The following is a 23,910-nucleotide window of genomic DNA, read 5'->3' as shown; positions in this document are numbered from 1 at the left end:
GTCTACCTATAAGGCCCTATTGTCTGGACACAGGAAGAAAAAGAAGATGAGGAAAACTTGCCTCATTAGACACTGTGGTCATTATAACTTAGGTTCAGAGTGCATCTAGCAGAACTTTGTCAAATAGACCAGCATTGTCAATGAATTCTCAAACCAAACTTCTTGGTCACTTGCTGTGAACTTTTTGCATATATGTGGCATGCCTGGCATGCTACAGGTTTTTATAGTCATCTGTTTAAAAAGACTTTGACCACTTCTTTCCTGTGTAAAAGTTTACTACATGTTTTATGATATAGATTAAGGCACAGCTCTTTTAAGAGTTAAAATAGAGTTATGAATAGTTAATTCATTTGGCAGCTTGTAAATTGTTTAATTCCACATTCTGGGTCTCCTTACATCTTTAACACGTACAGTATGACAAGAGTTAATCAGATTCTCTGCAGTGTGTGGTTCAGTTTGATCAGTTTAGAACTATCCTATTGTCTAGCTCCAAGAAACATTACTCACACTATAGTCATGGGCATCATTTATGTAGCCTCCAATGTGAATGATGCCCTCTGGAGTTGGGCAACACAGAGTCCTTGAAGTTCTTAACATCACAGTTTCCACTGGTAATACCACAGATCTGCAGTAGCAAAGTAGTCAGCACTTTCTATTCTGACATTTGGTGTATAATTGAAAATCAAGGGTTGTGTATAGGCTACTATAATCAAAAGTAACATTTAAGGAGACTTCTATAGATTATAAAGTAAAATAGTAAGATGGGTGTAGAATTTCTTGACTGTTATGATGACAAGACTTCTTTGTAAATTTATGCTTAGTTTTATTCAATGCTGCTAAGTCGCTTCAGTTGTGTCCGACTCTGTGTGACCCCATAGACAGCAGCCCACCAGGCTCCCCCATCCCTGGGAGTCTCCAGGCAAGAACACTGGAGTGGGTTGCCATTTCCTTCTCCAATGCATGAAAGTGAAAAGTAAAAGTGAAAGCGCTCATTCGTCTCCGACTCTTAGCGACTCCATGGACTGCAGCCTACCAGGCTCCTCCGTCCATGAGATTTTCCAGGCAAGAGTATTGGAGTGGGGTGCCATTGCCTTCTCCAAGTTTTATTCAATAAGTGAATGCTATTCACAAGTATAAAGTCCTTTGAATTTTAGCATCATCTAAGTGTTTTGTCTTATGTTGAAATTGATTTTAAAATGGAATCATTTTATTATTAGAATAGTTAAGATTCAAAATTCAGTAACTAGTCAGCATTCTAAAATCTACCATCATTCTGGTTAGAACAGTTCCATAGATTACTTTTTTCCTTTCTCTAATCAGTGATAGTCTTTGAACGTGGTTTCCTTTGAAGAAGAAGGCAGATATAGTTCTGTAGTAAACATTTTTGAAGTTAGTATAATACCTGGATTTCACTATCTGTAAATAATCAAAACTTCTGATAGAACCACTCTTAATGCTTCTCAAGATTTGTTCTAATATAAGTTAAATGTAATGCATTGATTCCTTAGGTCCTTGAGACTATAAATAAATTGTCAATGAATCCTTTGTAGCCTAAGTAGAGATAAATATATGTGAACTGATCCGTAGTTGATATGAAATTTGCACTTTGTGTGTTTTGCTTAATCTGTTGTCAAGTATCCTTTGCCCATTTGAAAGATAACATTTATGTTAAGCTTTCAATTTATGACAGGGCCTTTAGTGGTGTAGTTCATTGACATGAACCTTTCTGTTGTATGTGTCAAGACTGCTTCATCGTGACTTTTACATACATGATTTTTACAACATGCTATCTGTGGAATCTCACAGTTGTAGTGTTGAGTCATTCTTCTGCTGTACTTCTTTCTGCTCATTTATTTCACAAAATTCAGTGAGTGTCTGCCATGTTCAAAGCATTGTTCTAGGTATTGGAAGGAAAAAACAAGAAACCAAGAAAGACAGTATTTCTATTTTATATTTGTACCCGTAAAACTTACCAATTTTTAACTAAGTAGTAGTTACTCTTTATGAATTGGACTTATATCATTTCTTTGCCACTCACTGAAAATAAATAATAATAATAATAACTGAAAATAATAAAAATAATAACTGAAAATAAAAAAAATGGAAAATGCAAGTTGAATTTCATCTTTCTCATTAATTTCTTTTAGCTTATTAGCTGATTATAAGATTAATTTCTTTGACTGATTAGATTTTAAGAGGTATAATGGTGTTTTTCTTCCTTTTGAAGTTCAGTCTATATTTTCTTAGTGGTTGTAGAGATGCCTGAAATAAGTTGAAGAAAAATGGAGTTCTGAATGGGGAAAAATAAAAATGGAATTTTGTGTTGTATATGTGTAATATGTCAGTGTTCATTCTCTTCCATATAAGCACAAAGATATATTCTTCTGGAAACTCTTTATTAAAGAAATAGAATAATATTCCATACAAACAATAAAATGTATGTCAGTATTTTTAGAAGATATTATTTCTTCAGTATGATTTAAATGCATGGAAAATCTTATTTACTTCAATAAATGATTTAAAAGCATTTGTCTTGCTCTCAAAATACATTTTCAAAATTTCTCTTTATTTGACCATATTTTAATGATCTTCCTTCTCTATTAATAGAACTGTAGTGAAATGTAGTATTGCCAAGTCCCAAGCCCTCTACAGTGCCCAGAGGGGATTGAAGACTAACAATGCCGCCGTGTTCAAAGTAGGAGCTATCAGCATCAATATTCCCCAGCACCCTGCCACCTTGCACAGCATGATGGTTCGAAGTTCTCACCAACTATCTAAGCAGATCTCAGATCTCATCAGACAGCCTTCTACAGCGTAAGTTATTCAAGTTTTGTGATTCTGTATAGTATTTCATGTCATTTTTTGCTGTGTTAACAGTAGTTTGGAGGAAGACAGAGGTTACATTTAGAGTAGTGACTTATGGATAGTGGGGCGAGTGAAAAATAGCTAAACGTGATTGTGGAAGAATCATATTGAAGTGTGTGTATTATTGAAGTAGTGTGTTACAGATGCAATTGTCAGTCTTTCATATTACATCAGTAAAGCTTAGGAGAGCCTAAGGATTAGTGGACATTATAAAGGGGTACTACTAAAAGGCAAACTGAAAAATTCTAGGACTATAACAATCTTTATTTCCTTTAATTTCATAGAAATTTGTGACTACATAGATTTATAAAGTTGCAGGGCCATTCTTATGTCTCGTGCATGGTTTTGTGCTGTCCTTCATATGAAATTCTTGTACATGGTTCAAGGAAGGATTTGATAGTACTATTTACATATTTTAAAAGGCAGTGAATGGGACTTCTGCAGAGTAACCTTTAGCCAGGGTTTGTACTGCTGAGCTCTTTTCCTGGTCTCCAAAGCTGTAACTAATGAATAACTAATAAAAATTTAAGTAAAAGGTAAAAGTTTGCCTTGTTACATTTCCTTTTTTCCTAGTCTATAAGGCAGAAAGACATTAGTGTGTTTTTTGATGGTGGCTTAAAGCAGTGATTTTTTTTTTCCAGTTTGTTCTATCTAGATCTTTAAATTCTGATGTAGTATTAATTCATGTCTAGTTGATTAAGTAGTAATAACTCACATGTTTTTCCTGTCACTGGAATATGAAATCCAGAATGTATATATGAGCCTTAGTTATAAAATGCTCTAAGGAATTTTTTCTTATTAGAATGTATTGGCAAACAGAGTGGAGTAGTTAGAAAAAAAAAAAAAAGACTTGAGTCAAACTACGTGTGTGCTCAGTCTCTAAGCCATGACCAATTCTTTGCAGATACAATCTTATAGCCTGCCAGGGTCCTTCTGTCCATGGCATTTTCCAGGCAAGAATACTGGAGTGGGTTGCCATTTCCTTCTCCAGGAGATCTTCCCAACCCAGGGATTGAACTCACATCTCCTGCACTGGCAGGCGAGTTCTTTACCACTGAGCCACCAGGGAAGCCCAGGGTCAGACTGATTGAATTCAAAACTGATTTTACAAATTCATGGTTATGCTTCCTCATTAGTAAAATGAAGATAATAGTACTTACTCACAGGATTTTTGTTAGATGAATAAATGATATGAAATGTACAAGGCACTAAGAATAGTACCTGGCACATAGGAAGCACTCAAATAACTATTATTTGTTTTTGTTGATGTTAGTTATTATTATTCATAGTGGTAGTAATAATAGTGGCAAGTAATAGTATTGTATCAACAGAATTGCATGATGGTTAAGTCATAGAATCTGGAATCAGACAAACTTCTGGTTTCACATTAATGATATGAATGATCTTCGGACAGCCTTAACATCCAGTTTATATTGTTATTACTTGATTACTTTTCCAGATCATTTTTCAGTGGGTGTTTGAGGAAGACTTAATATGATCTGGTATTGGAAAGAAAATGTGTTCACAGTTCATTTTTTCTGTTTTTCATTGAGAATTCCAATTTTATACAATTTTTATTTTTTATACAATTTAAATCTTAGTAGCTGTTCTGTTTGTGTCCCTTTTTCACCTTTTAAACTTTGTTTTTGCTTTATAGCCCACAGCCTGTAAAAGAAGATATTGCAACCCCCCTACCTTCTGAAAAAACCCCAACAAGTGTTAATCAAACTCCTATTGAAACAAATGAATTTCCTCAACTACCAGAAGGTTTAGAGAAGAAGCCTATTGTCCTTAAGTTCAGTGCCATGTTAGATGGTATAGCCATTGGAGCAGCACTTTTACCATCTCTGAAAGCAGAATACAAGATGGGACGAATGAGAAGCCATGGAATGACAGGTAACACTGAAGTTTGAATTCATTCTTAAAATGTATTAGTGGTTTTGAGTATTAGTAATATTTTGGTGAAAGGCAAATTTGGTTTTATAGAATTATATTAAAATTTAAATCATTTTAATCAAAACACTTTTAAATTTCATTAACAGTGTTTTTCATTCAGTCAAGTGAAAATAGCAACACACTTCATTGAGTGACATCATGGACCCTGTTTTCATTCGAAGTCTTTAGAGTTATCCACTATTTAGAGACCATTTCCAATTTAAGTTGAATACATTTTTACATCTGTTAGGTTCCTATAGCCTGAATTGGTTTATTTTCACATTGAGTACGTTTAGCTTTAATCAGAGGTTGTGTTTTGTGATCCTTACATATCCTCTCCAAAAGTCACTTCACTGTTGTATTTTTTTTCTGAAATGTATCCTATTTTTCAATCTGTTAAAATATTTTTCTCTTATTCTATTGACATTATAAATTACATTAGTAGTTTAAAAACATATATACACATATGTGAGTTCAGTTCAGTTCAGTCGTTTAGTCATGTCCGACTCTTTGCGACCCCATGGACTGCAGCACGCCAGGCCTCCATGTCCATTACCAACTCACAGTGCTTACTCAGACTCATGTCCATAGACTTGATGATGCCATCCAACCATCTCTTCCTTTGTCTACATCTTCTCCTCCTGCCTTCAATCTTTCCCAGCATCAGGGTCTTTTCCTATGAGTCATTTCTTCACATCAGGTGGCCAAAGTATTGGAGTTTCAGCCTCAGCATCAGTCCTTCCAATGAATATTCAGGACTGATTTCCTTTAGGATGAACTGCTTGGATCTCCTTGCAGTCCAAGGACTCTCAAGAACCTTCTCCGACACCATAGTTCAAAAGCATCAATTCTTTGGTGCTCAGCTTTCTTTGTATTCCAACTCTCACATCCATACATGACTACTGGAAAAACCATAGCTTTGACTAGACAGACCTTTGTTGGCAAAGTAATGTCTCTGCTTTTGAATATGCTGTCTAGGTTGGTCTTAGCTTTTCTTCCAAGGAACAAGCGTCTTTTAATTTCATGGCTGCAATCACCATCTGCAGTGATTTTGGAGCCCAAGAAAATAAAGTCTGTCACTGTTTCCATTGTTTCCCTATCTATTTGCCATAGATGGCAAAGTGATGGGACCGGATGCCATGACTTAGTTTTCTGAATGTTGAGTTTTAAGCCAACTTTTTCACTCTCCTCTTTCACTTTCATCAAGAGGCTCTTTAGTTTCTTCACTTTCTGCCATAAGGATGGTGTCTTCTGCATATCTGAGGTTATTGATACTTTTCCCGGCAATCTTGATTCCAGCTTGTGCTTCATCCAGCCCAGCATTTCTCATAATTTACTCTGCATATAGGTACATATGGTACCTGGTAAATAACCAGGGTGACAGTATACAGCTTTGATGTATTTCTTTCCCTACTTGGATCCAGTCCGTTGTTCCGTGTCTGGTTCTAACTGTTGCTTCTTGACCTGTATACAGATTTCTCTGGAGGCAGGTCAGGTGGTCTGGTATTCCCATCTCTTCCAGAATTTTCCACAGTTTGTTGTGATCCACACAGTCAGAGGCTTTGGTGTAGTCAATAAAGCAGAAATAGATGTTTTTCTGGAACTCTTGCTTTTTTGATGATCCAAAAGATGTTGGCAATTTGATCTCTGGTTCCTCTGCCTTTTCTAAAACCAGCTTGAACATCTGGAAGTTCATGGTTCACATACTGTTGAAGCCTGGTTTGGAGAATTTTGAGCATTATTTTGCTCGTGTGTGAAATGAGTGCAATTGTGCAGTAGTTTGGACATTCTTTGGCATTGGAATGAAAACTGACCTTTTCCAGTCCTGTGGCCACTGCTGAGTTTTCCAAATTTGCTGGCATATTGAGTGCAGCACTTTCACAGCATCATCTTTCAGGATTTGAAATAGCTCAACTGGAATTCCATCACCTCCACTAGTTTTGTTCTTATAGTGATGCTTCGTAAGGCCCACTTTACTTTTCATTCCAGGATGTCTGGGTCTAGATGAGTGATCATACCATCGTGGTTATCTGGGTCATGAAGATCTTTTTTGTATAGTTCTTTTGTGTATTTTTGCCACCTCTTCTTAATATCTTCTGCTTCTGTTAGCATACCATTTCTGTCCTTTATTGAGTACATCTTTGCATGAAATGTTACATACCATTTCTGTCCTTTATTGTGTACATCTTTGCATGAAATGTTCCCTTGGTATCTCTGATTTTCTTGAAGAGATCTCTAGTCTTCCCCATTCTGTTGTTTTCCTCTAGTTCTTTGCATTGGTCACTGAGGAAGGCTTTCTTATCTCTCCTTGCTGTTCTTTGGAACCCTACATTCAAATGGGTATATCTTTCCTTTTCTCCTTTGCCTTTTGTGTCTTTTCTTTTCTCAGCTATTTGTAAGACCTTCTTAGACAATCACTTTGCCTTTTTGCATTTCTTTTTCTTGGGGATGCTCTTGATCACTACCTCCTGTACAGTGTCACAAACCTCAGTCCATAGTTCTTCAGGCACTCTGTTTATCAGATCTAATCCCTTGAATCCATTTGTCACTTCAACTGTGTGTAAGGGATTTGATTTAGGTCATACCTGAATGGTCTACTAGTTTTCCCCTACTTTGTTCAATTTAAGTCTGAATTTGGCAATAAGGATTTGTGAATAAATGTATGTATGTATTTATATATATGTGTGTATATATATAGTGTGTATGTGTATGTATTTATTCCTGGCCACAGATCTTGATTTTAATAAAGTTTCTGCTACTCTTTAATGTCCTCATAAGGAATTGGGGAAATTTGGCCTGAATAATGGTTTAGGTTGTATATTTATAATTGAACAACTACATGCCAAATTGTTGATTTAAGTGTTTAGAACCAGCAGTAAACTGCAACTCATGCCATATCCTTATTTGGAATATGTTCCCATTATTAATTATTGTTAAAGTCAAAGAAACATGCGATTATATAATTTTATACTTAATGTTTTCAGTAAGTATAAGTTAATTGATTTGACAGTTTCTCTGTTTCCTTCCATACCAAATCAGGATCAGGAGGCAAATTATCAACTGCTAACTGTTTTCTGTGAAGAAAACATTGTGTGGAATAGTGCTTTCTGTTTTTTTGCTTTGTTTTTGCACTTAGTGAATTTCTGTTGTTTTAACTCTTGTAATAAGGGCAGTTTCTTTTCTACCTTCTGTGAAATTAAAAACATTTTTAAGTGTTCCTCTAGCACCAATGCTGCACACCTATTAGGCTTAATAAGTGATACTTGCTGGCTTAATAATACTGGCTGACTGTTTATAGTAACCATTTGTTGTTATTCAGTTACTAAGTCATGTCTGACTCTTTGTTACCCCATAGACTGCAGCACGCCAGGCTCCCCTGTGCTTCACTATTTCCCGGGGTTTGCTCAGATTCATATCCACTGGAGTTGGTGATCTTATCTAATCATTTCATCCTCTGCTGCCCCGTTCTCCTTTTGCCTTCAATCTTTCCCAGCATTAGGGTCTTTTCCAATGAGTCAGCTTTTTTCAGGTGGCCAAAGTATTGGGGCTACATATATTTAAAAACAGGAAAATTTTCTAAGCAAATTTAAAGTATCCTTCTCATATCTTTAATCATAGGTTTTGGGAAATGCATACTTTTTTCATACTCACCATTTATTGGACATAGTAAGTAATGAAATGAGTGAATGAGCACCTGAACAACAAAAATAATTTCTCTTTTTTTCTTACAGGTGCACAGACCAGGTTTACATTTGAGCTGCCAAATCATAGACTGCGTTTTACTTCAAAAGTTTCTGCCACAGATATGTCAACCATTCCTCCTTCTGCCAGTCTTAACCTTCCTCCGGTTACTATGTCAGGGAAATATATAATGGAAGAGCATGATAGTTACTCAGATCAAGTGTGGAGTATAGATGAACTGCCTTCTAAGCAAGGGTACTATTTACAGGGAAATTATCTACGTTGTGTGGCAGAAGTAAGTTCACTTTTAAATTTTCTTATTCTTTGTAATTTAGGAGCCTTTGGGATTTAGGTGTACCAAAATATGTAGTGATCCAAATTTTTGAGAGAAATCATCAAATCATTTATTGCTACAGAATTTTGTGCTATGTCTGGTGGGAGTGTGTGTGTGTGTACAGGTGTCTCTCTCCTTATAGTTTTATTTAAACATTTTTTTCTTGTTTTAGTCATCTTTGGATTCATATTTATTATATTGGTTGCCACATGCATCTCTGCAGTATTTTCATTATTCTTTTGATTATAAAAAAGCTAATAGTATTTAACATTGGTCAGGTGCTGCATGTGCACTGACTTGTACAGTTCTTAAATCAGCTCTTTGAGATAGATATTTTATTCTCATTTATAAGTAGAGAAACTCAACCTTTAGGGTACTTACGTGATTCATCTAGGTATACATACTTATTAACAATATAAAGGTCACACAGAGAGAAAAAATAATTACAAGCACATTCACAGACTAGTTTCTGTACTAGGGCAAGTTGAAAACAAGCATACCTGAGTCCATCGTTATTTTTTCCCTTTATATCTGTACAATTAGCACAAGTTTAAAAAGCATTTGGGTATATTTTTCATTTGATTCATGGTAAGTAGGTCATTTGTTACTGTCCTAATTTGTTACAGTAGAAAATTGAATTTAAAGAGATTAAATGACTTTCCCTGAGTCCCCCAGCTATCAACTGAGAGATGCTTGAATCAAAGGCATGCTTGTCCCTCAGCTTACTTTGTCAGAAAAAACTGCAACCTTCTCAGAAATCAATTTGACAACTATTTGTTTTATAAATTTTATTCTCTAGAATCTGAAGCATCTATAAGAATGCTCTTTGGCTTCTTTCTAGAAATATTACAGCTTGTAGGATATAGCTAAGTCTGGTTTGCCTTCTTTAGACTCTGCTTGTCCTAGAACCTCTCATGTACAACATGCTAGAAGTCTAATATTTACTTACTAAAAAGTAGATTATAAAGGCTATTTCATTTGTGCTTTCTACTTCTGAAAAATAAGTGTCCCAAACTCTAGTTTAGCAATACTATTATTAATATTTCATTTGACAGAAAGTAAAGCAAATCCAATCCAGTATATTGCATAATTCTTTATTAATGTTAGCTATTATAAAGATATAAAGTTTATAATTGGGACAGAATACCATCCTAAATTTACTGAGAATGCAGTTAACTACAAACATTTGAAAGAGTCTAAAGTTGCATCTCTCTGAGAGTTGCCCATTTTACTATGGCCTGAAATAGACACATGTGAAAATCATCTTTACCCATCTGATACTACTCTGTCCACAATGAAAGTGCAACTTAGACTTTATGTGACTTCTCATTTAAGAAAAGACTGCTTACGTGTATTTTGCACTTAACTTTTGATCAACATATGAACACTATCAAAGTGACAAATGTTGAAGCATTTCCCTTACTCATAAAGATGCTTCGATTCATTGTAAATAAGCTCGGATCCAATTAAGCCCTGATTTCTATTTAATCTATTAGTTAATTGTTGTCAGAAATTCTCTATACTAGTCATGGGACATGCATTATAGTAAAGCTGAGTTTAGTATATCTGATTTGCTAATTCAGCTTCATGTAAGCTAATATAAGTTTCATGAGAACCGTAATTTTGTTGTTTTTATTCACAGTTGTATCCTTAGCATCTAATGCAATACGCAGAGTAGATGGTCAATAAATATTTGAATGAGTAAAAACATTTTCTTTCACTTATACTGGCCCATTGTTCTAACACTAAAACAGTGGCCATTAAAAATAAATATTACTCTGCATAATCAGTATTGAAATTAGCAGGTTACATAGTTAAAGTATAATTTTCATTCATTTTCAAAAGATTTCTCTTACCTTATTGTCTACTGTTATTTTTTTAAAATAAGGAGAAATGGTGTCTAACAATGTCAGGCCAGTAGAATATTAAGGAATCTGAGTATTTTGACCCTTCATCAGTATATTAATTTAAAGTATCATGTAAGTAATTGTTCTTCCTCACAGTTTGGGATGACTTATGTGAGATGTCTTTAAGATTAATATAGTCAATATGTAATCTAATATTCTGATTTTGTTTGGCAGGTTGGTTCATTTGAACATAATCTTACAACTGATCTTCTAAATCACCTGGTATTTGTACAGAAAGTATTCATGAAGGAAGTTAATGAAGTAATACAAAAAGTTTCTGGTAAGATGATCTGCTACCTTACAATATAGAACATTCTCACTGGCTATAGGATGGTCCACGTACCAGTAATATAAGTATTGATTCTGTCATTTAGATAAAATTATTAACTTCCTAAAAACTCTGTATTCCTTTTATGGCTTTCTCACCTACAGATGCTCCTGCTTATTACTTTTTTTATGTGTAATATATACATTTACAATTTATTTACTGTAAACTATACAAAGCTCCCTATGCTTCCCTTCCAAAAAAAAAAAAAAAAAACAGCTTAGAGTGTGTCTGTTAATTAACTAATCTTAATCATTGTGGACAGAATTTATTTATTTATTTATTTATTTTTTTGGACAGAATTTAGATCAGTTTTAAGATTTTTATTTTAATCTACATCGGATGGTGACTATATGCTGGCTACATGGTAAATTGTCTGTAGCAACCCTTATTATATTTTTGCTGTTTCTCAAGAGTCAATTACAAGTAACCTTCTTAATCCCTATTTTACATTTTAACAGGAAATATATGTCTTATTTAAAAATGTTTATTTGATTTTTAATTCACAAGATAGAGTATTAAGAGGAATTAGGGTGGAAAACAAGTTAACTGTATAACAGTTCTTGAGGCTGAATATTTCCAAAGTGAATATAAATAATCATTTTAAAATAATAGTTAAGCTTCACCAATAAAATGGCATCAAGAGGTGAGTCCTCCATTGTTGATAAATAAATTAATTCATTTTACAAATTTATTAAGTATCTATTCAATTATATTTGTGATGAGTTCTCTGAATGACAAGAAGAGGGTGCTGTGTCTATGCCAAAGGAAAAACTAACATATTCTAAGGAATCAGAAAAGGCTTCACACAAAGGAAGTCATATTCAAAACCTCACAAGTGAAGTCTCATTTGGCAAGAAAGGAGAGAGAAGATTCAGGCAGAGCTTATGGGCCAGTATTTGATAAGGCTTTGAAGGAGGACAGAACATGGGTTAGGAAATTGAATTACATGGATAAGGAAATCGAATTATGTATAGCAACTGTGTGTGCAAGAGATTTTCCTGGTTCTCCTGGGTTGATTCTGCTTGTGTCTGAAGTTAGGAAGCTACTTGATGGTCACACTGATGAGGCCTAACAGAGGTATAAACACTTACAAGTGAAGTAGAACAAATCAATTAGGAGTTTTGGAATTTTTCTGAAAATGGTTGAATACAAACCATTAAGGAAGTGATGAATATATAGCAGAAGCCCTTTCTGCCACTAAAGGTGTCTCTTCTTGGAGATATACAGAAGTTTTGATGTGGCCTATTTACCTGGTTAAAGTCACATTAGAACATTATTTATACAAATTAAGACCTTTTCAAAACTGCTATTGCTAAATATGTATAATTGAAAAAACAAACCCTTCCAGTAACTAATCTTGTATCTCTTACAGTACAAGTGTAGAGTTCCTGGTATTAGTATGGTACTGTAAGCCGTACTTAAAGTGGTTTTGATGAAAGAGAAAGGCTTTTCTTAACCTTTGAATTACATCACTAGGAGTTATAAGAAAAGTAGGTCTATGAATAATGAACTGGAAAAGGAAACTGGAAATTAATGTTCTACCCATGAAGACTTGCCAATTACTGTGAAAAATAAAGAGCTCAGACAATGATGCCAATTTGGCTAGTGGCCAGATCTGCTTCCTGAACCATTCCTTCCTAACCGCAGAGACAGCATGAATCCTAGGGAAATAGCTGAAACATAAGTCACATATCATCCAGATGGTCGAGGGCCTCATGGAACACAGATGTTCCCTTATCTTTCTCAAAACCAGAGAATGTAACAGATTATTGAGAGGGAGTGCTTTGAATCCTTGTAGCCCAATTTCTTAGTATTCTAATGTCTGTATTGCTTCCCTACTCTCCCATAATCCTCACGATGATTTTCCTTATTTATTTTTAAAACTTTTTCCTCATGCTTTCCCTTTATGTTACATTTAGGTTTAGGATATTTTCTATTGCATAGGAATACTCATGTTCACAACCATCATCAAGTTTGTTAGGAAAATTCTTTTTTGAAGAATCAGTTCTTACAATCTTAATTGTGCATAGCCTGCCTGGGTTTCAGAAAGCTGTAGGTAAGCACTGACCTGGTAAAGAGAGGAGATCTATCTTTTATTATGTACAGCCCGATGTGTGTAATCTATTTGTAATGTATTAGTAATATATTTGGAGAAGGCAATGGCACCCCACTCCAGTAATTTTGCCTGGAAAATCCCATGGACGAGCCTGGTGGGCTGCTGTCCATGGGGTCGCTAAGAGTCGGATACAACTGAGCAACTTCCCTTTCACTTTTCACTTTCATGCATTGGAGAAGGAAATGGCAACCCACTCCAGTGTTTTTGCCTGGAGAATCCCAGGGACGGGGGAGCTTGGTGGGCTGCTGTCTATGGGGTCACACAGAGTTGGACTCGACTGAAGTGACTTAGTAGTAGTAGTAGTAATATATTTATATATATATGAAATAAGGTTACCAGTTTTACAATTAGATCAGGTATATGTTTAATTCATAACAAGGTAAAAAACTGTAGAGTTAATGTACCTAGTAGTGTCTCTGATATTTCCATAAACTAAAAAGATTGTGTAATACATTTTGTAAGAGGCAGAGCTTGTCTTTTAAATTAAAATTTTTTGAAACTATATAAAACATATTCAGCTTTCTGGTTTGTCCTTCTATTTCAATATTTTATTGGCTATTCTGGGTATTTTGTCTCTTCACATACACCTTAGAATGAGTTTGTTGATATCCACAAAATAAGTTGGTAGGATTTGGATTGCATTGAATTTAGAGATCAAGTTAAGAAGAACTGATGTCTATCTTTTATCAGAGTTTTGTAGTTTTTCTCATGTAGATCTTGTACATATGTTGTTAATTTATATTAATACCTAAGCATTTTAATTTTTGTGGAAATGTAAATGGTATTGGGTTTTAAATTTCACATTCCACTGTGTATTGCTGCTGTATAGGAAAGTGATTGATGTTTGTATATTATTAAACTTTGTATCCTGTAACCTTGCTATAATCACTTATTGGTTCCAGGAACTTCTACATAGATGATCAAGTCCTTTGTGAACAAAGACAGTTTTATTTCTTCCTTCCCAATTTGTATATCTTTTATTTCCTTTTCTTGTCATATTGCATTAGCTAGGACTTCTTGTATGATGTTGAAAAGGATTGGTAAGAGGGGCTATGCTTGCTTTGTACTATGAGGGGTATGTACTATGAGGGCTATGCTTTGCTTCCATTATCATAGTGGAAAAACTGAAAGCTTTTCACCAATTAGCATGGTTTTAGCTAAAGATTTTTTTTTTAGATATTCTCTATCAAATTGAGGAAGTTCTACTCTGTTTTTAGTTTATTTAAAGTCTTTATTATCAGTAGGTTTTGAATTTTGTCAAATGCTTTTTTTGCATCTCTTAATAAGATCATGTGACTTTTATCCTTTAGCCTGTTGATGTGATTGATGAATTACATTAATTTATTACCTACTGGGAAGAAACTTCCCATCTCACATTTGCTCCCTTGGATGATGCTAAATTCAATACACATAGAAAAAGAGGAATCATTTTGAGATAGAATATTTGAAAGATAAACATGCAGAAAAGCTTTTAAAATAAGACAAAGAGAAGTGGAAGCAGAGATTGGATTTCAAAATGTTAGAACATTATTTCCTGAATACCACATAGCCTGAGCAACAAATGGTTTATTAATAGGAACTTTATCCCCAGGGTCCTCTACCCCAATTTTTTCTTAAATGTATAGGACAAACTTTTACTATCACAATCTTTGTTATTAAAATCTGTTATCTTATTTTTCATTTCTCCACATTTAGTTTTTCGTTTGTTCTTTTTTGTTTAAAGAACATGTAGAAATAAATAACCAAGGTCATATTTTTTTTTTCTTTTTTTTTTTTTTTTATTCTTCCAATTTTATTTTTAAACTTTACATAATTGTATTAGTTTTGCCAAATATCAAAATGAATCCGAAATTTTTTCATTGTACTTTTTCCTTCAAATATATTTTCTGAGATGTATAATCATGTTTGGTATAGTTATATGTATAATGTTTTAATTTAGGCCATATAAAAAGTTCTTAATTTTCTATATATGTAGTACTATCCCTATCTTATATCTTCCATCTGCCTCAGTGAAATGTGCCATGGCTAGAGTTCCCTGTTAAAGATTCAGTTAATGAACAGTAAAAAGGAATGTGTGTGTGTGTTTAAACACATAACATAATTACTCTATTCCTTTTGAAGAAATTGCCTCAGACCTTCAATTATCTAATTAGTTACCCTCTTTTAGGCGGGGAGCAGCCCATTCCTCTTTGGAATGAACATGACGGAACAGCGGATGGAGAGAAGCCTAAAATTCTACTCTATTCTTTGAACTTGCAGTTTAAGGTAACATAAATAATAATATAATAATGATTCCTTAAGAAGTATTTTTCCACTTAATGTATGCTTATAGAAAACTAATATGATACATGAATATTCCAAATAGAAAATAAAATTGAAGTATTAAATATAACCCTATTCACTTAGAGAAGAAACCTTAACAATTGAATATCCTTTAGGATTTTTCCTGTTTGTATTTAAATATATATATATTTCTGCCTTTATAAAAACTTTGAATACCTCTCCACTTCAGAACATTTAGATCTACTTTATCTTCTTAAACGGCTGTGCTATATTATACAGTTGTAACAATTTAAGTACTTCCTTCTAATGAACATTGATTTTTTTCTGATTATTGCTGTTATAAATTACTCTATAAGAAATGTTTTGTACACTTGTCCAATTAAAATAATACCTTAATGTAAATCTTATTACTTCTAATATTTATGATATGTGTTCTTAAAAATAAAAATTATTCATACCAAATAGCTACTTGTTATTAATGTATTTAACCCATGAAGAGTCTGTATTTTGAATACAAAATACTGAAATGAATTTAATAGCTAAAAAAGTTCCTACTGACATGAGAAATTAAAGGATGTTGCCCGTTTTATCAGTTCAATAGGCATCCAAGATATTTTAGAACTTGGTATTTTATTTATCACGTATTGAAATATTTCATTTGAATGGGTGTATATTGTTGATTTAAGATTATTTTTTTCCTCCAAACATATATAAACTACTAGGGTATTCAGGTAACGGCCACAACTCCCTCAATGAGAGCTGTACGATTTGAAACTGGGTTGATTGAACTGGAACTTTCAAACAGACTTCAAACCAAAGCTTCACCAGGAAGTAGCAGCTATCTGAAACTGTTTGGTAAATGCCAAGTGGATTTAAATCTGGCTCTAGGACAGATTGTCAAACATCAGGTGAGTGCTGAGTATGTTGATATTAAAACTGACTTTTAAACGCTGCATATCATTTTGAACTACTTTAAGTATTATTATACTTTAAAAAGTATTTAGTTTAAGTTCTGAAAATTTGATTGTAAATTCTAATGAAAATTCATTAAAGAAGGCCCTTATAATTTTATCTGGCATTTCATTTGAGTATTTTGGCAGTATATTGTTCTGGCAAATACAATCACATGAAATTTAATCTAGTATCTTCATGAATACTTATAATTTCTCTTGAAATTAGAGTTTTGTTAACACTCTATATTAACATTGCACGTATGCTAAGTAGCTTCAATCATGTCCAACTCTGTGTGACCCTATGGAGTGTAGCCCACCAGGCTCCTCTGTCCATGGGATTCTCCAGACAAGAATATTGCATTACCTGCGTTTGCCAGGTAGGTTTTTTTTTACCACTAGTGCCATCTAGGAAGCCCCCTGTATTAACATTAGTCAATCCTTTAAATGTTACTGGGCTTCCCTGGTGGCTCAGATGGTAAAGAACCCGCCTGCAGTGCAGGAAACCTGGGTTCGATCCCGGGGTTGGGAAGATCCCCTGGAGGAGGGCATGGCAACCCACTCCAGTATTCCTGCCCGGAAAATCTCCATGGACAAAGGAGCCTGGCAGCCTACAGTCCATGGGGTCACAGAGTCAAACACGAATGAGTGACTAAGCTCCTGTCTGAATAATGGCAAATTTTGTATGCCATAATGTTAAACATGTAAAGTTAAACATATATATAAACACACACACACGCACACACACACATAGAGTAGTAAATCAGATGCTGTTTATAAAAACTTAGCTTTCATAGCTCATGAAGGAATTTCTGTTTTGCTAAAAATTAGGTAGATTTTTAATCATTTTCCTTCTTTACTTTGAAGACCTGATTAAAAGAATACCAGTCACACTTTTAAAACTGAATGGCTATATTAAAGGTTATATGGGGGAATAAATGAACAAAAATTTCATGTCATCTCTAGAAAAACTAATTTTTTCTAATAGAAGCACAGTTTGAGAGATCTAATTATCTTGCCATTGAGAATATGAACCTAATCCTAGCTGTTGTATGGATTTTATGTATCACTTCCTATTTACTTCTTATATACCCATTCATATTGTATATCAATTTCAAATGTTATGGTATAGAGTATCAGGAATTTATCATTGACAAATGAAATGAAGAAAAGTGTACTGTAGTTCTTTTGGTGAACAATACCAGCTTCCCTGATAGCTCAGTTGGTAAAGAGTCCGCCTGCAATGCAGGAGACCCCGGTTCAATTCCTGGGTCAGGAAGATCCGCTGGAGAAAGGATAGGTACCCACTCCAGTATTCTTGGGCTTGCCTTGTGGCTCAGCTGGTCAAGAATCCACCTGCAATGTGGGAGACCTGGGTTCAATCCCTGGGTTGGGAAGATCCCCTGGAGAAGGGAAAGGCTACCCACTCCAGTATTCTGGCCTGGAGAATTCCATGGACTGTATAGTCCATGGGTCGCAAAGAGTTGGACACAACTGAGCGACTTTCACTTTCACCATTAATGGTGTTTAAAACTTTTAATTTTAAAAATTAGAACATTTAAAACATTTCCGTTATTTGATTTTATTGAGCTTTTCATTTATCTTAGGTTTATGAGGAAGCTGGTTCTGATTTTCATCAAGTTGCCTATTTTAAAACTAGAATTGGATTAAGAAATGCCCTGCGAGAAGAAATAAGTGGTTCTTCAGATAGGGAAGCTGTGCTTATTACCTTGAATCGACCAATTGTGTATGCACAGCCCGTGGCCTTTGATAGAGGTAAGATGAAATCTATCAATACTACTTTGTCAGATTTAGAAATGTTTTAGTAATACTAGAGAAAGTCATCTGTAGTTTACCAGTGTAAATGCTTGACAGTAAATGTCTCTTAAATTTGAAATGTGAGCATCCAAAAAAAGTTTGTGTATTCTCATCAGTTTTTGAAGTTACTTTACTTTTTAAGTTATTTGCTTTTTACATGAATCTATAGGAATGTCTGATTCAGAATTTTAATTTTAATGCTAAGTTTTTTGGTTTGGGTAACTATTACACCCATTCTTCTTGGCAGTGTCTTTATTCATTTATTCTATAAACATTTATTGTTCACTATATAGAAGTGGAATATACATACAGAAAACAGGAACTCTGCCCTCAAGGAGCTCTCAGTTCAGTGGAAAGAGAGCAAAGTTGACTGCAGAGTTGAAATATATATATATATATATTTTTTTTTTTTCTTCTGATATACTAGGGAGTTCTCTAACTTTCTCTGTGCTTCTCAGAGAAGAAATTAATGTTTTAGGTTCAACTTGGAGTTAGGAGTTTACTCAGGAGATAGGAAATGCAAGCTTGTCCTATTTTACCTCCGTAGTTAGGAACTAAATAAATATTTGCCAAGTGAAAAAGAAAAGGAATATACATATATAAATATATATTAGCAGGGGCCCAAGAAAGTATAGCAGCAACTTTCATAAAGGAAAATGATGAGAAATAAAGCTGCATGATAGGGTCTAATTAATGTCTCTTGGGCAAATAGTAATGGTTATTTTAGAAGTAATAAAGAACTATTTATGAAGCCATAAAATAAACTGGTGATGGGCATTGAATGTTGATAAGATCAGTTCATTAGAAAACTACCTCTAACATTTTGTTTTGCTAAATCTGGTACACTTTTTTTTTTTTTTTCATTTCTCATCTTACCATCCTCTGGTCAGCTTCCAGTGATTCCTTAAAAGTACTTTCTACTCTTATATCCATGTCATAACTCTTGCTTTTCCTTCTACTTCTCTGACCTCTTCATCTTTATCTTAAGACTCCCCCTCTGTATATAGCATTAAATGATGGTTTATTTACCCTCAGATTTCATTTTTATTACAAACTCAAATTGTTTTTACTCCTCTCTCTAAATCACACTTTTAAAATGTATGCTTCTAGTACTACATACCTCTCCTTCAAGAATTTTTAACAGTTGTAACAGAAAGCTTTGTACGGTCAGGGACCATGTTTGTTTTCCTTTGTGATTCCGTCCCAGCGCTTACCATAAAGTAGGCATTTCACAAGTAATTCATTAAATGAGTGACTAGACCTGAATTATCTTCTGTGTTTTGCCATTTTGCAGTTTCCTGCTTTCTGCTTTTTTCATTTGTCTGGTTGACTGTATCCTCTTAGATTCTTTCTAGTTCTAATTTTACAATTTTCTGGGACTAATTTTTATTAACAAGATTTTATAGTTATACAGTTTTACTTGCCATGTAGATTTACAGCTTTGATTTTAATATTTCCTTTGCCCTGTCTTAATTATCAAAAGCTGTGCTGTTTTGGCTGAATTACAAAGCCGCATATGACAATTGGAATGAACAACGAATGGCTTTACATAAAGATATTCATATGGCTACGAAGGAAGTGGTAGATATGCTGCCTGGTATCCAGCAAACGTCAGCCCAGGCGTTTGGGACTCTCTTCCTGCAGCTCACTGTGAATGATCTGGGAATTTGCCTGCCTATCACAAATACTGCACAGGTATAAAAAATAGAATCATAGTCCAAGATTTAGAACTAAACATTTCTACTAATGATTTTTTGTGTGTGTACAGAGTATAACAATAAATATTTTCAGGATAACAGTTTATAACTTGAGTTTACTAAATAGTAAGATTGAATTCCTTCCAACATTATTCATCCACGGAGTATTAAATGTGGATCTCATGAGACCTTTCTCTGAATCATTTTGATGTGGCTCATAACAGTAATGAGATTGACACCCATCTAATAAATCTTTATTTTTACTTTGTATTTAGCAAAGACATCTTTGGCATATACTTGTTGATAAAATAGAAACCTAACATATTTAAGAATATGATATAATACTGAGTAACTTCATCTAAAACAGGGTAGGAAATTTCCAAAGTCTTTTAAACTGTAATATTTAATGGTAACAAACTTCCAAGGTATGTGTACTGGATTAAGCAGAAATAGTCTTTATGGTTTAAGAACAGTTCTCGGGAATGCATATTTGCACGCTCACTTGTATAAGAGAAAAAGCTGTGAACCCCTATTATGCTATGAAGTTATGATTATAACAAATACAGAGGTCTGTGTTTTATTGTTACAATTTACCTTAACCTGTAACCAGTTGTTGAACGAATTTATCTTCTAGTTATTGTTTGACAGGAAAGTGTTAAGAAAACTTCTGGGTTGAGGATTGGCAGTATGTGTTATATTTGTGCTTCAAAAGTTGAAAAATGATAATACAGCATGTTGGACAGATGTCAGGAAAGCTATATACAGCAGGGATGGTTGTCAAAATGAATGTTCCCCACAACTAAAACAGAGACCTGAGATTTTAAAAAATAGATAATCAGACTTTTACATGTTTAGTTTTTAAAAAACTAAATGGCAAGTGCATATCACATGGGCAGTTTAATGTTTTAAAGTAGCATCTTTCTAAGCTGCTTTTTAACAAAGCTCTCTAAGGTTGACTCTTTCTATATGTTGGGTCTTCTAAATCCTAGGAGATTTCCAAACTTTAAAAGTTGTCACCTTTTTTTGTATTTTGTATTTGTATTTGTATTTTGTATTAAAAAGTTGTCACCTTTTTAATGTATTTTGCAGTCTAATCACACTGGAGATCTTGACACTGGTTCTGCCTTAGTACTGACCATTGAAAGTACTCTCATCACTGCTTGTTCTTCAGAATCTCTAGTCAGTAAAGGACATTTCAAAAACTTTTGTATCCGTTTTGCTGATGGCTTTGAGACGTCATGGGATGACTGGAAACCAGAAATTCGTGGGGACCTAGTGATGAATGCCTGTGAGTATCTCTCATTTTCTGTATGAGCTTTATAATTTTTAAAAATTAAAAATAACCCCAATGTCATTAGTAAAACTGAAGGATGTTCATGTATAGAAATTTTATTGGACTTTGTGAAATAAAGACTGTTTCTAATTAAAGATACCAGAACATATTTGTGAAAAACTGCAGCTTTCAGTAGTTTAGGTAAGTAAACCAACTTGATATTTTTATTGATGATATAGCATTTGCTCACCCCCTGATTTTCGCTGTAATTGATTTATGAATGACCAGGTAAAGTATCTTTGTTCTGTGGGAATCTTGAAAGAAAGTGATATATGTATAAGATCCAGTTCATTCTATAACATAATACAGGATAATCAGGAACTTGAGCCATAGGTAAATCCACACTTCCAAATATGTAGTATACAGAGTATAATTTGGGTGAATTCCTCTGATTCCATAATGCTCAAAGTTGGGAATAACTGAAGCTGTGTTTAATATGCTATTTTGAAGATACAGGAGTTTGTTTTTATTTTAATATTTTAAACATTATAGCAGATTTGATAAAGTGTCATTAATCTTATAATGAAAAATTATTTGAGAATTAAAGGTTGTGAATTAAAATTCCTCAGTTAATCTGTAGACCAAAATTAATACTTACTTTCCAGAAGATGATATACTATTATTTAGCAATTTTCCCCTCTCTCCATTGGAAGAAAATCCCTCCATTTGTGGGTTTTCTTTAGGTATTTGGAAGACTTTCCAATGTTTTCATATCAAAAAATTAAAGTTTTGGTACTTAATTTTGGTAAAATTTTAGGTGAAATTCCTGGTTTTGAATGCTTTGCATTTAGATAATTAATAGGTAAAATACTAGGATGTCTTTGAAATACTTCAGGTTACTAAGAAGACTTGCTATCAAAGTACTCAGGCTTAATACCCAGAAGACCAAAAATTGCTTTTATTAGCGTCCTTTACAAATAATCATTTTACATGGCTGTTATATATATTTTAAAAAGTCACCATAACTGTCTTTTGTTTGTGTGGTTTTTTTCCCTTAAAATAAATTAAAACCTGTTGATTTTTATTAAGGTGATATTTTGTCATCATTGTAGTCATATTGGATAAAGTATATTTGGAAGCAAAGGAAGAATACTGTTTCCTTAACAGTTTAAACAAAGGGAAAATGCATAAGAAATATACGTCTGACTCAATATCAAAAACATATTAAGAATATAAACAATAACTTAGCACTTCAGTGGACATTATACCAACAAAGTAGAACACTAATATGCTATAATAATTATGAAAATCATAATTTATTTTGAGTTTTGGAGGTTATCAAATGACTTGTATCTGTAACATGTTTATTGTTGAGTGTCTTGGGAGGATGGCAAAGGAGGTGAGTAGAGTAGTTGTTTTGTTGATAAAAAAGAATTCCAAATTGCAAATTTGCCAAGTAGTTTACTATTTTGTAGTTTTTATTAGTAATAAGTATACTTGCATGTAACTGATAATTTTTTTTTAAAGAGTCAAGTTTAGGGCAGAGAAATAAAAAGTCGGATTTTTTTTCAAAGATCATTTAAAAGTCATACCCTAGAAAAAAGGTGACCCACTGTAATTTTTTCTCTCAGTAATAATATTTGGGGGAAATGCAGTTAAAATTAGAAAGCAGGATCTGTAGGAAGTGTTCCATGGACCATTTAAATAAATAGTAAAGATTAGACTCTTTTCATTAACATGTACTTAGAGAAGCTAAACTATTAGAAGTTTGAAAAATTCCAGTCTTTCTGCTAACACCTGGATAACAGCATTTGTTTGTCACAGCAAGAAAACAGCCATCCTGGATTTTGGTTGGTCCAACTCAAAGATGACAAGTACAATGGGAAGGAGCCCAGTTGGTTTCCTACTTCTCACTTTGAGGATTCAGGTCTAATCCTAAGAATTCTAATGTTCCTTATTAATACACCATGGCTCTGTATTCTATGAATTTATATAATTTTTTTTTAACTTTTAAAAATTCTCTTCCATTTCTTTGGATTGGAAGTCCTCAATGTTTTCTACCCTTTTTTAATTTACTAGCCTTAGTTATATTTCTCCATTTTCAAAGGATTTTGCTTTCATTCTAGCATGTTTAGATTTGCAAGGTTTGTTTAGGTTTTTCTTCTATTTTGCTGTGTTTTATAACTATGACATTAAAGGTGAATTAGGTAATGTGAGTTGCAGAAATACTATATTTGGGGAGAGTCTATTAAACAATTTAGGCTTTATTTTCTTTAAAAATTGTTTCAAGGATGGTATGTCTCTGCTTTTAAAACTGTTGATTTAATTAACCTCTAAAAAAAAGCTAAAGTTATCTGATTAAAGCTAAGTAATAGAAAATGCTTCAAAATTAAAGTTAGATGTATTCTGAGAATAAGTCAATGGGCTCAGGAGACTGATCTTATGAGACTGACATCATGGTAGTCAGTCTTTTTTTTTTTTTAATTCTCATAAAAAGGTCCTTGTCAAACTAAAAGACAAGGCTGATGAATCATGTCTGTGAACTGATGTGGCAGTTCTTAGTTATCAAAAAATCAGTTTCAAAGTGTTTGCATTCTCAAAGTGCCATTTACTCATGATGGTATAAATTGTCACAGCATCAAGAAACTAGAGTTTCAGAGTTGGCCAGATATTGGCCAACAGATGAGGAAATCACACATAGAATGTAAAGGTAAAAGTGCAGG

General features: G+C 33.7%; 1 protein-coding gene across 7 annotated transcripts in view; it reads left to right on the top strand.

The window, feature by feature from the left end:
* The window catches only part of BLTP1 (bridge-like lipid transfer protein family member 1), a 194,990-nt gene that overhangs the window by 126,161 nt on the left and 44,919 nt on the right, over positions 1-23,910 (top strand). For all 7 annotated transcript variants that reach the window (XM_061384265.1, XM_061384270.1, XM_061384269.1 and 4 more), the window contains 9 exons: positions 2,608-2,814; positions 4,523-4,761; positions 8,532-8,776; positions 10,897-11,002; positions 15,334-15,431; positions 16,172-16,357; positions 18,007-18,175; positions 19,701-19,912; positions 21,004-21,202. In XM_061384265.1, the coding sequence (XP_061240249.1) occupies positions 2,608-2,814; positions 4,523-4,761; positions 8,532-8,776; positions 10,897-11,002; positions 15,334-15,431; positions 16,172-16,357; positions 18,007-18,175; positions 19,701-19,912; positions 21,004-21,202 (1,661 nt within the window). The remainder of the gene's footprint in view (positions 1-2,607; positions 2,815-4,522; positions 4,762-8,531; positions 8,777-10,896; positions 11,003-15,333; positions 15,432-16,171; positions 16,358-18,006; positions 18,176-19,700; positions 19,913-21,003; positions 21,203-23,910) is intronic.

This window comes from Bos javanicus, chromosome 17, assembly GCF_032452875.1.
Source record: "Bos javanicus breed banteng chromosome 17, ARS-OSU_banteng_1.0, whole genome shotgun sequence".
NCBI classification, from domain to species: Eukaryota; Metazoa; Chordata; class Mammalia; order Artiodactyla; family Bovidae; genus Bos; species Bos javanicus.
The sequence above is the reverse complement of the archived record's forward strand: the minus strand, read 5'-3'. Positions and strand labels throughout refer to the sequence as shown.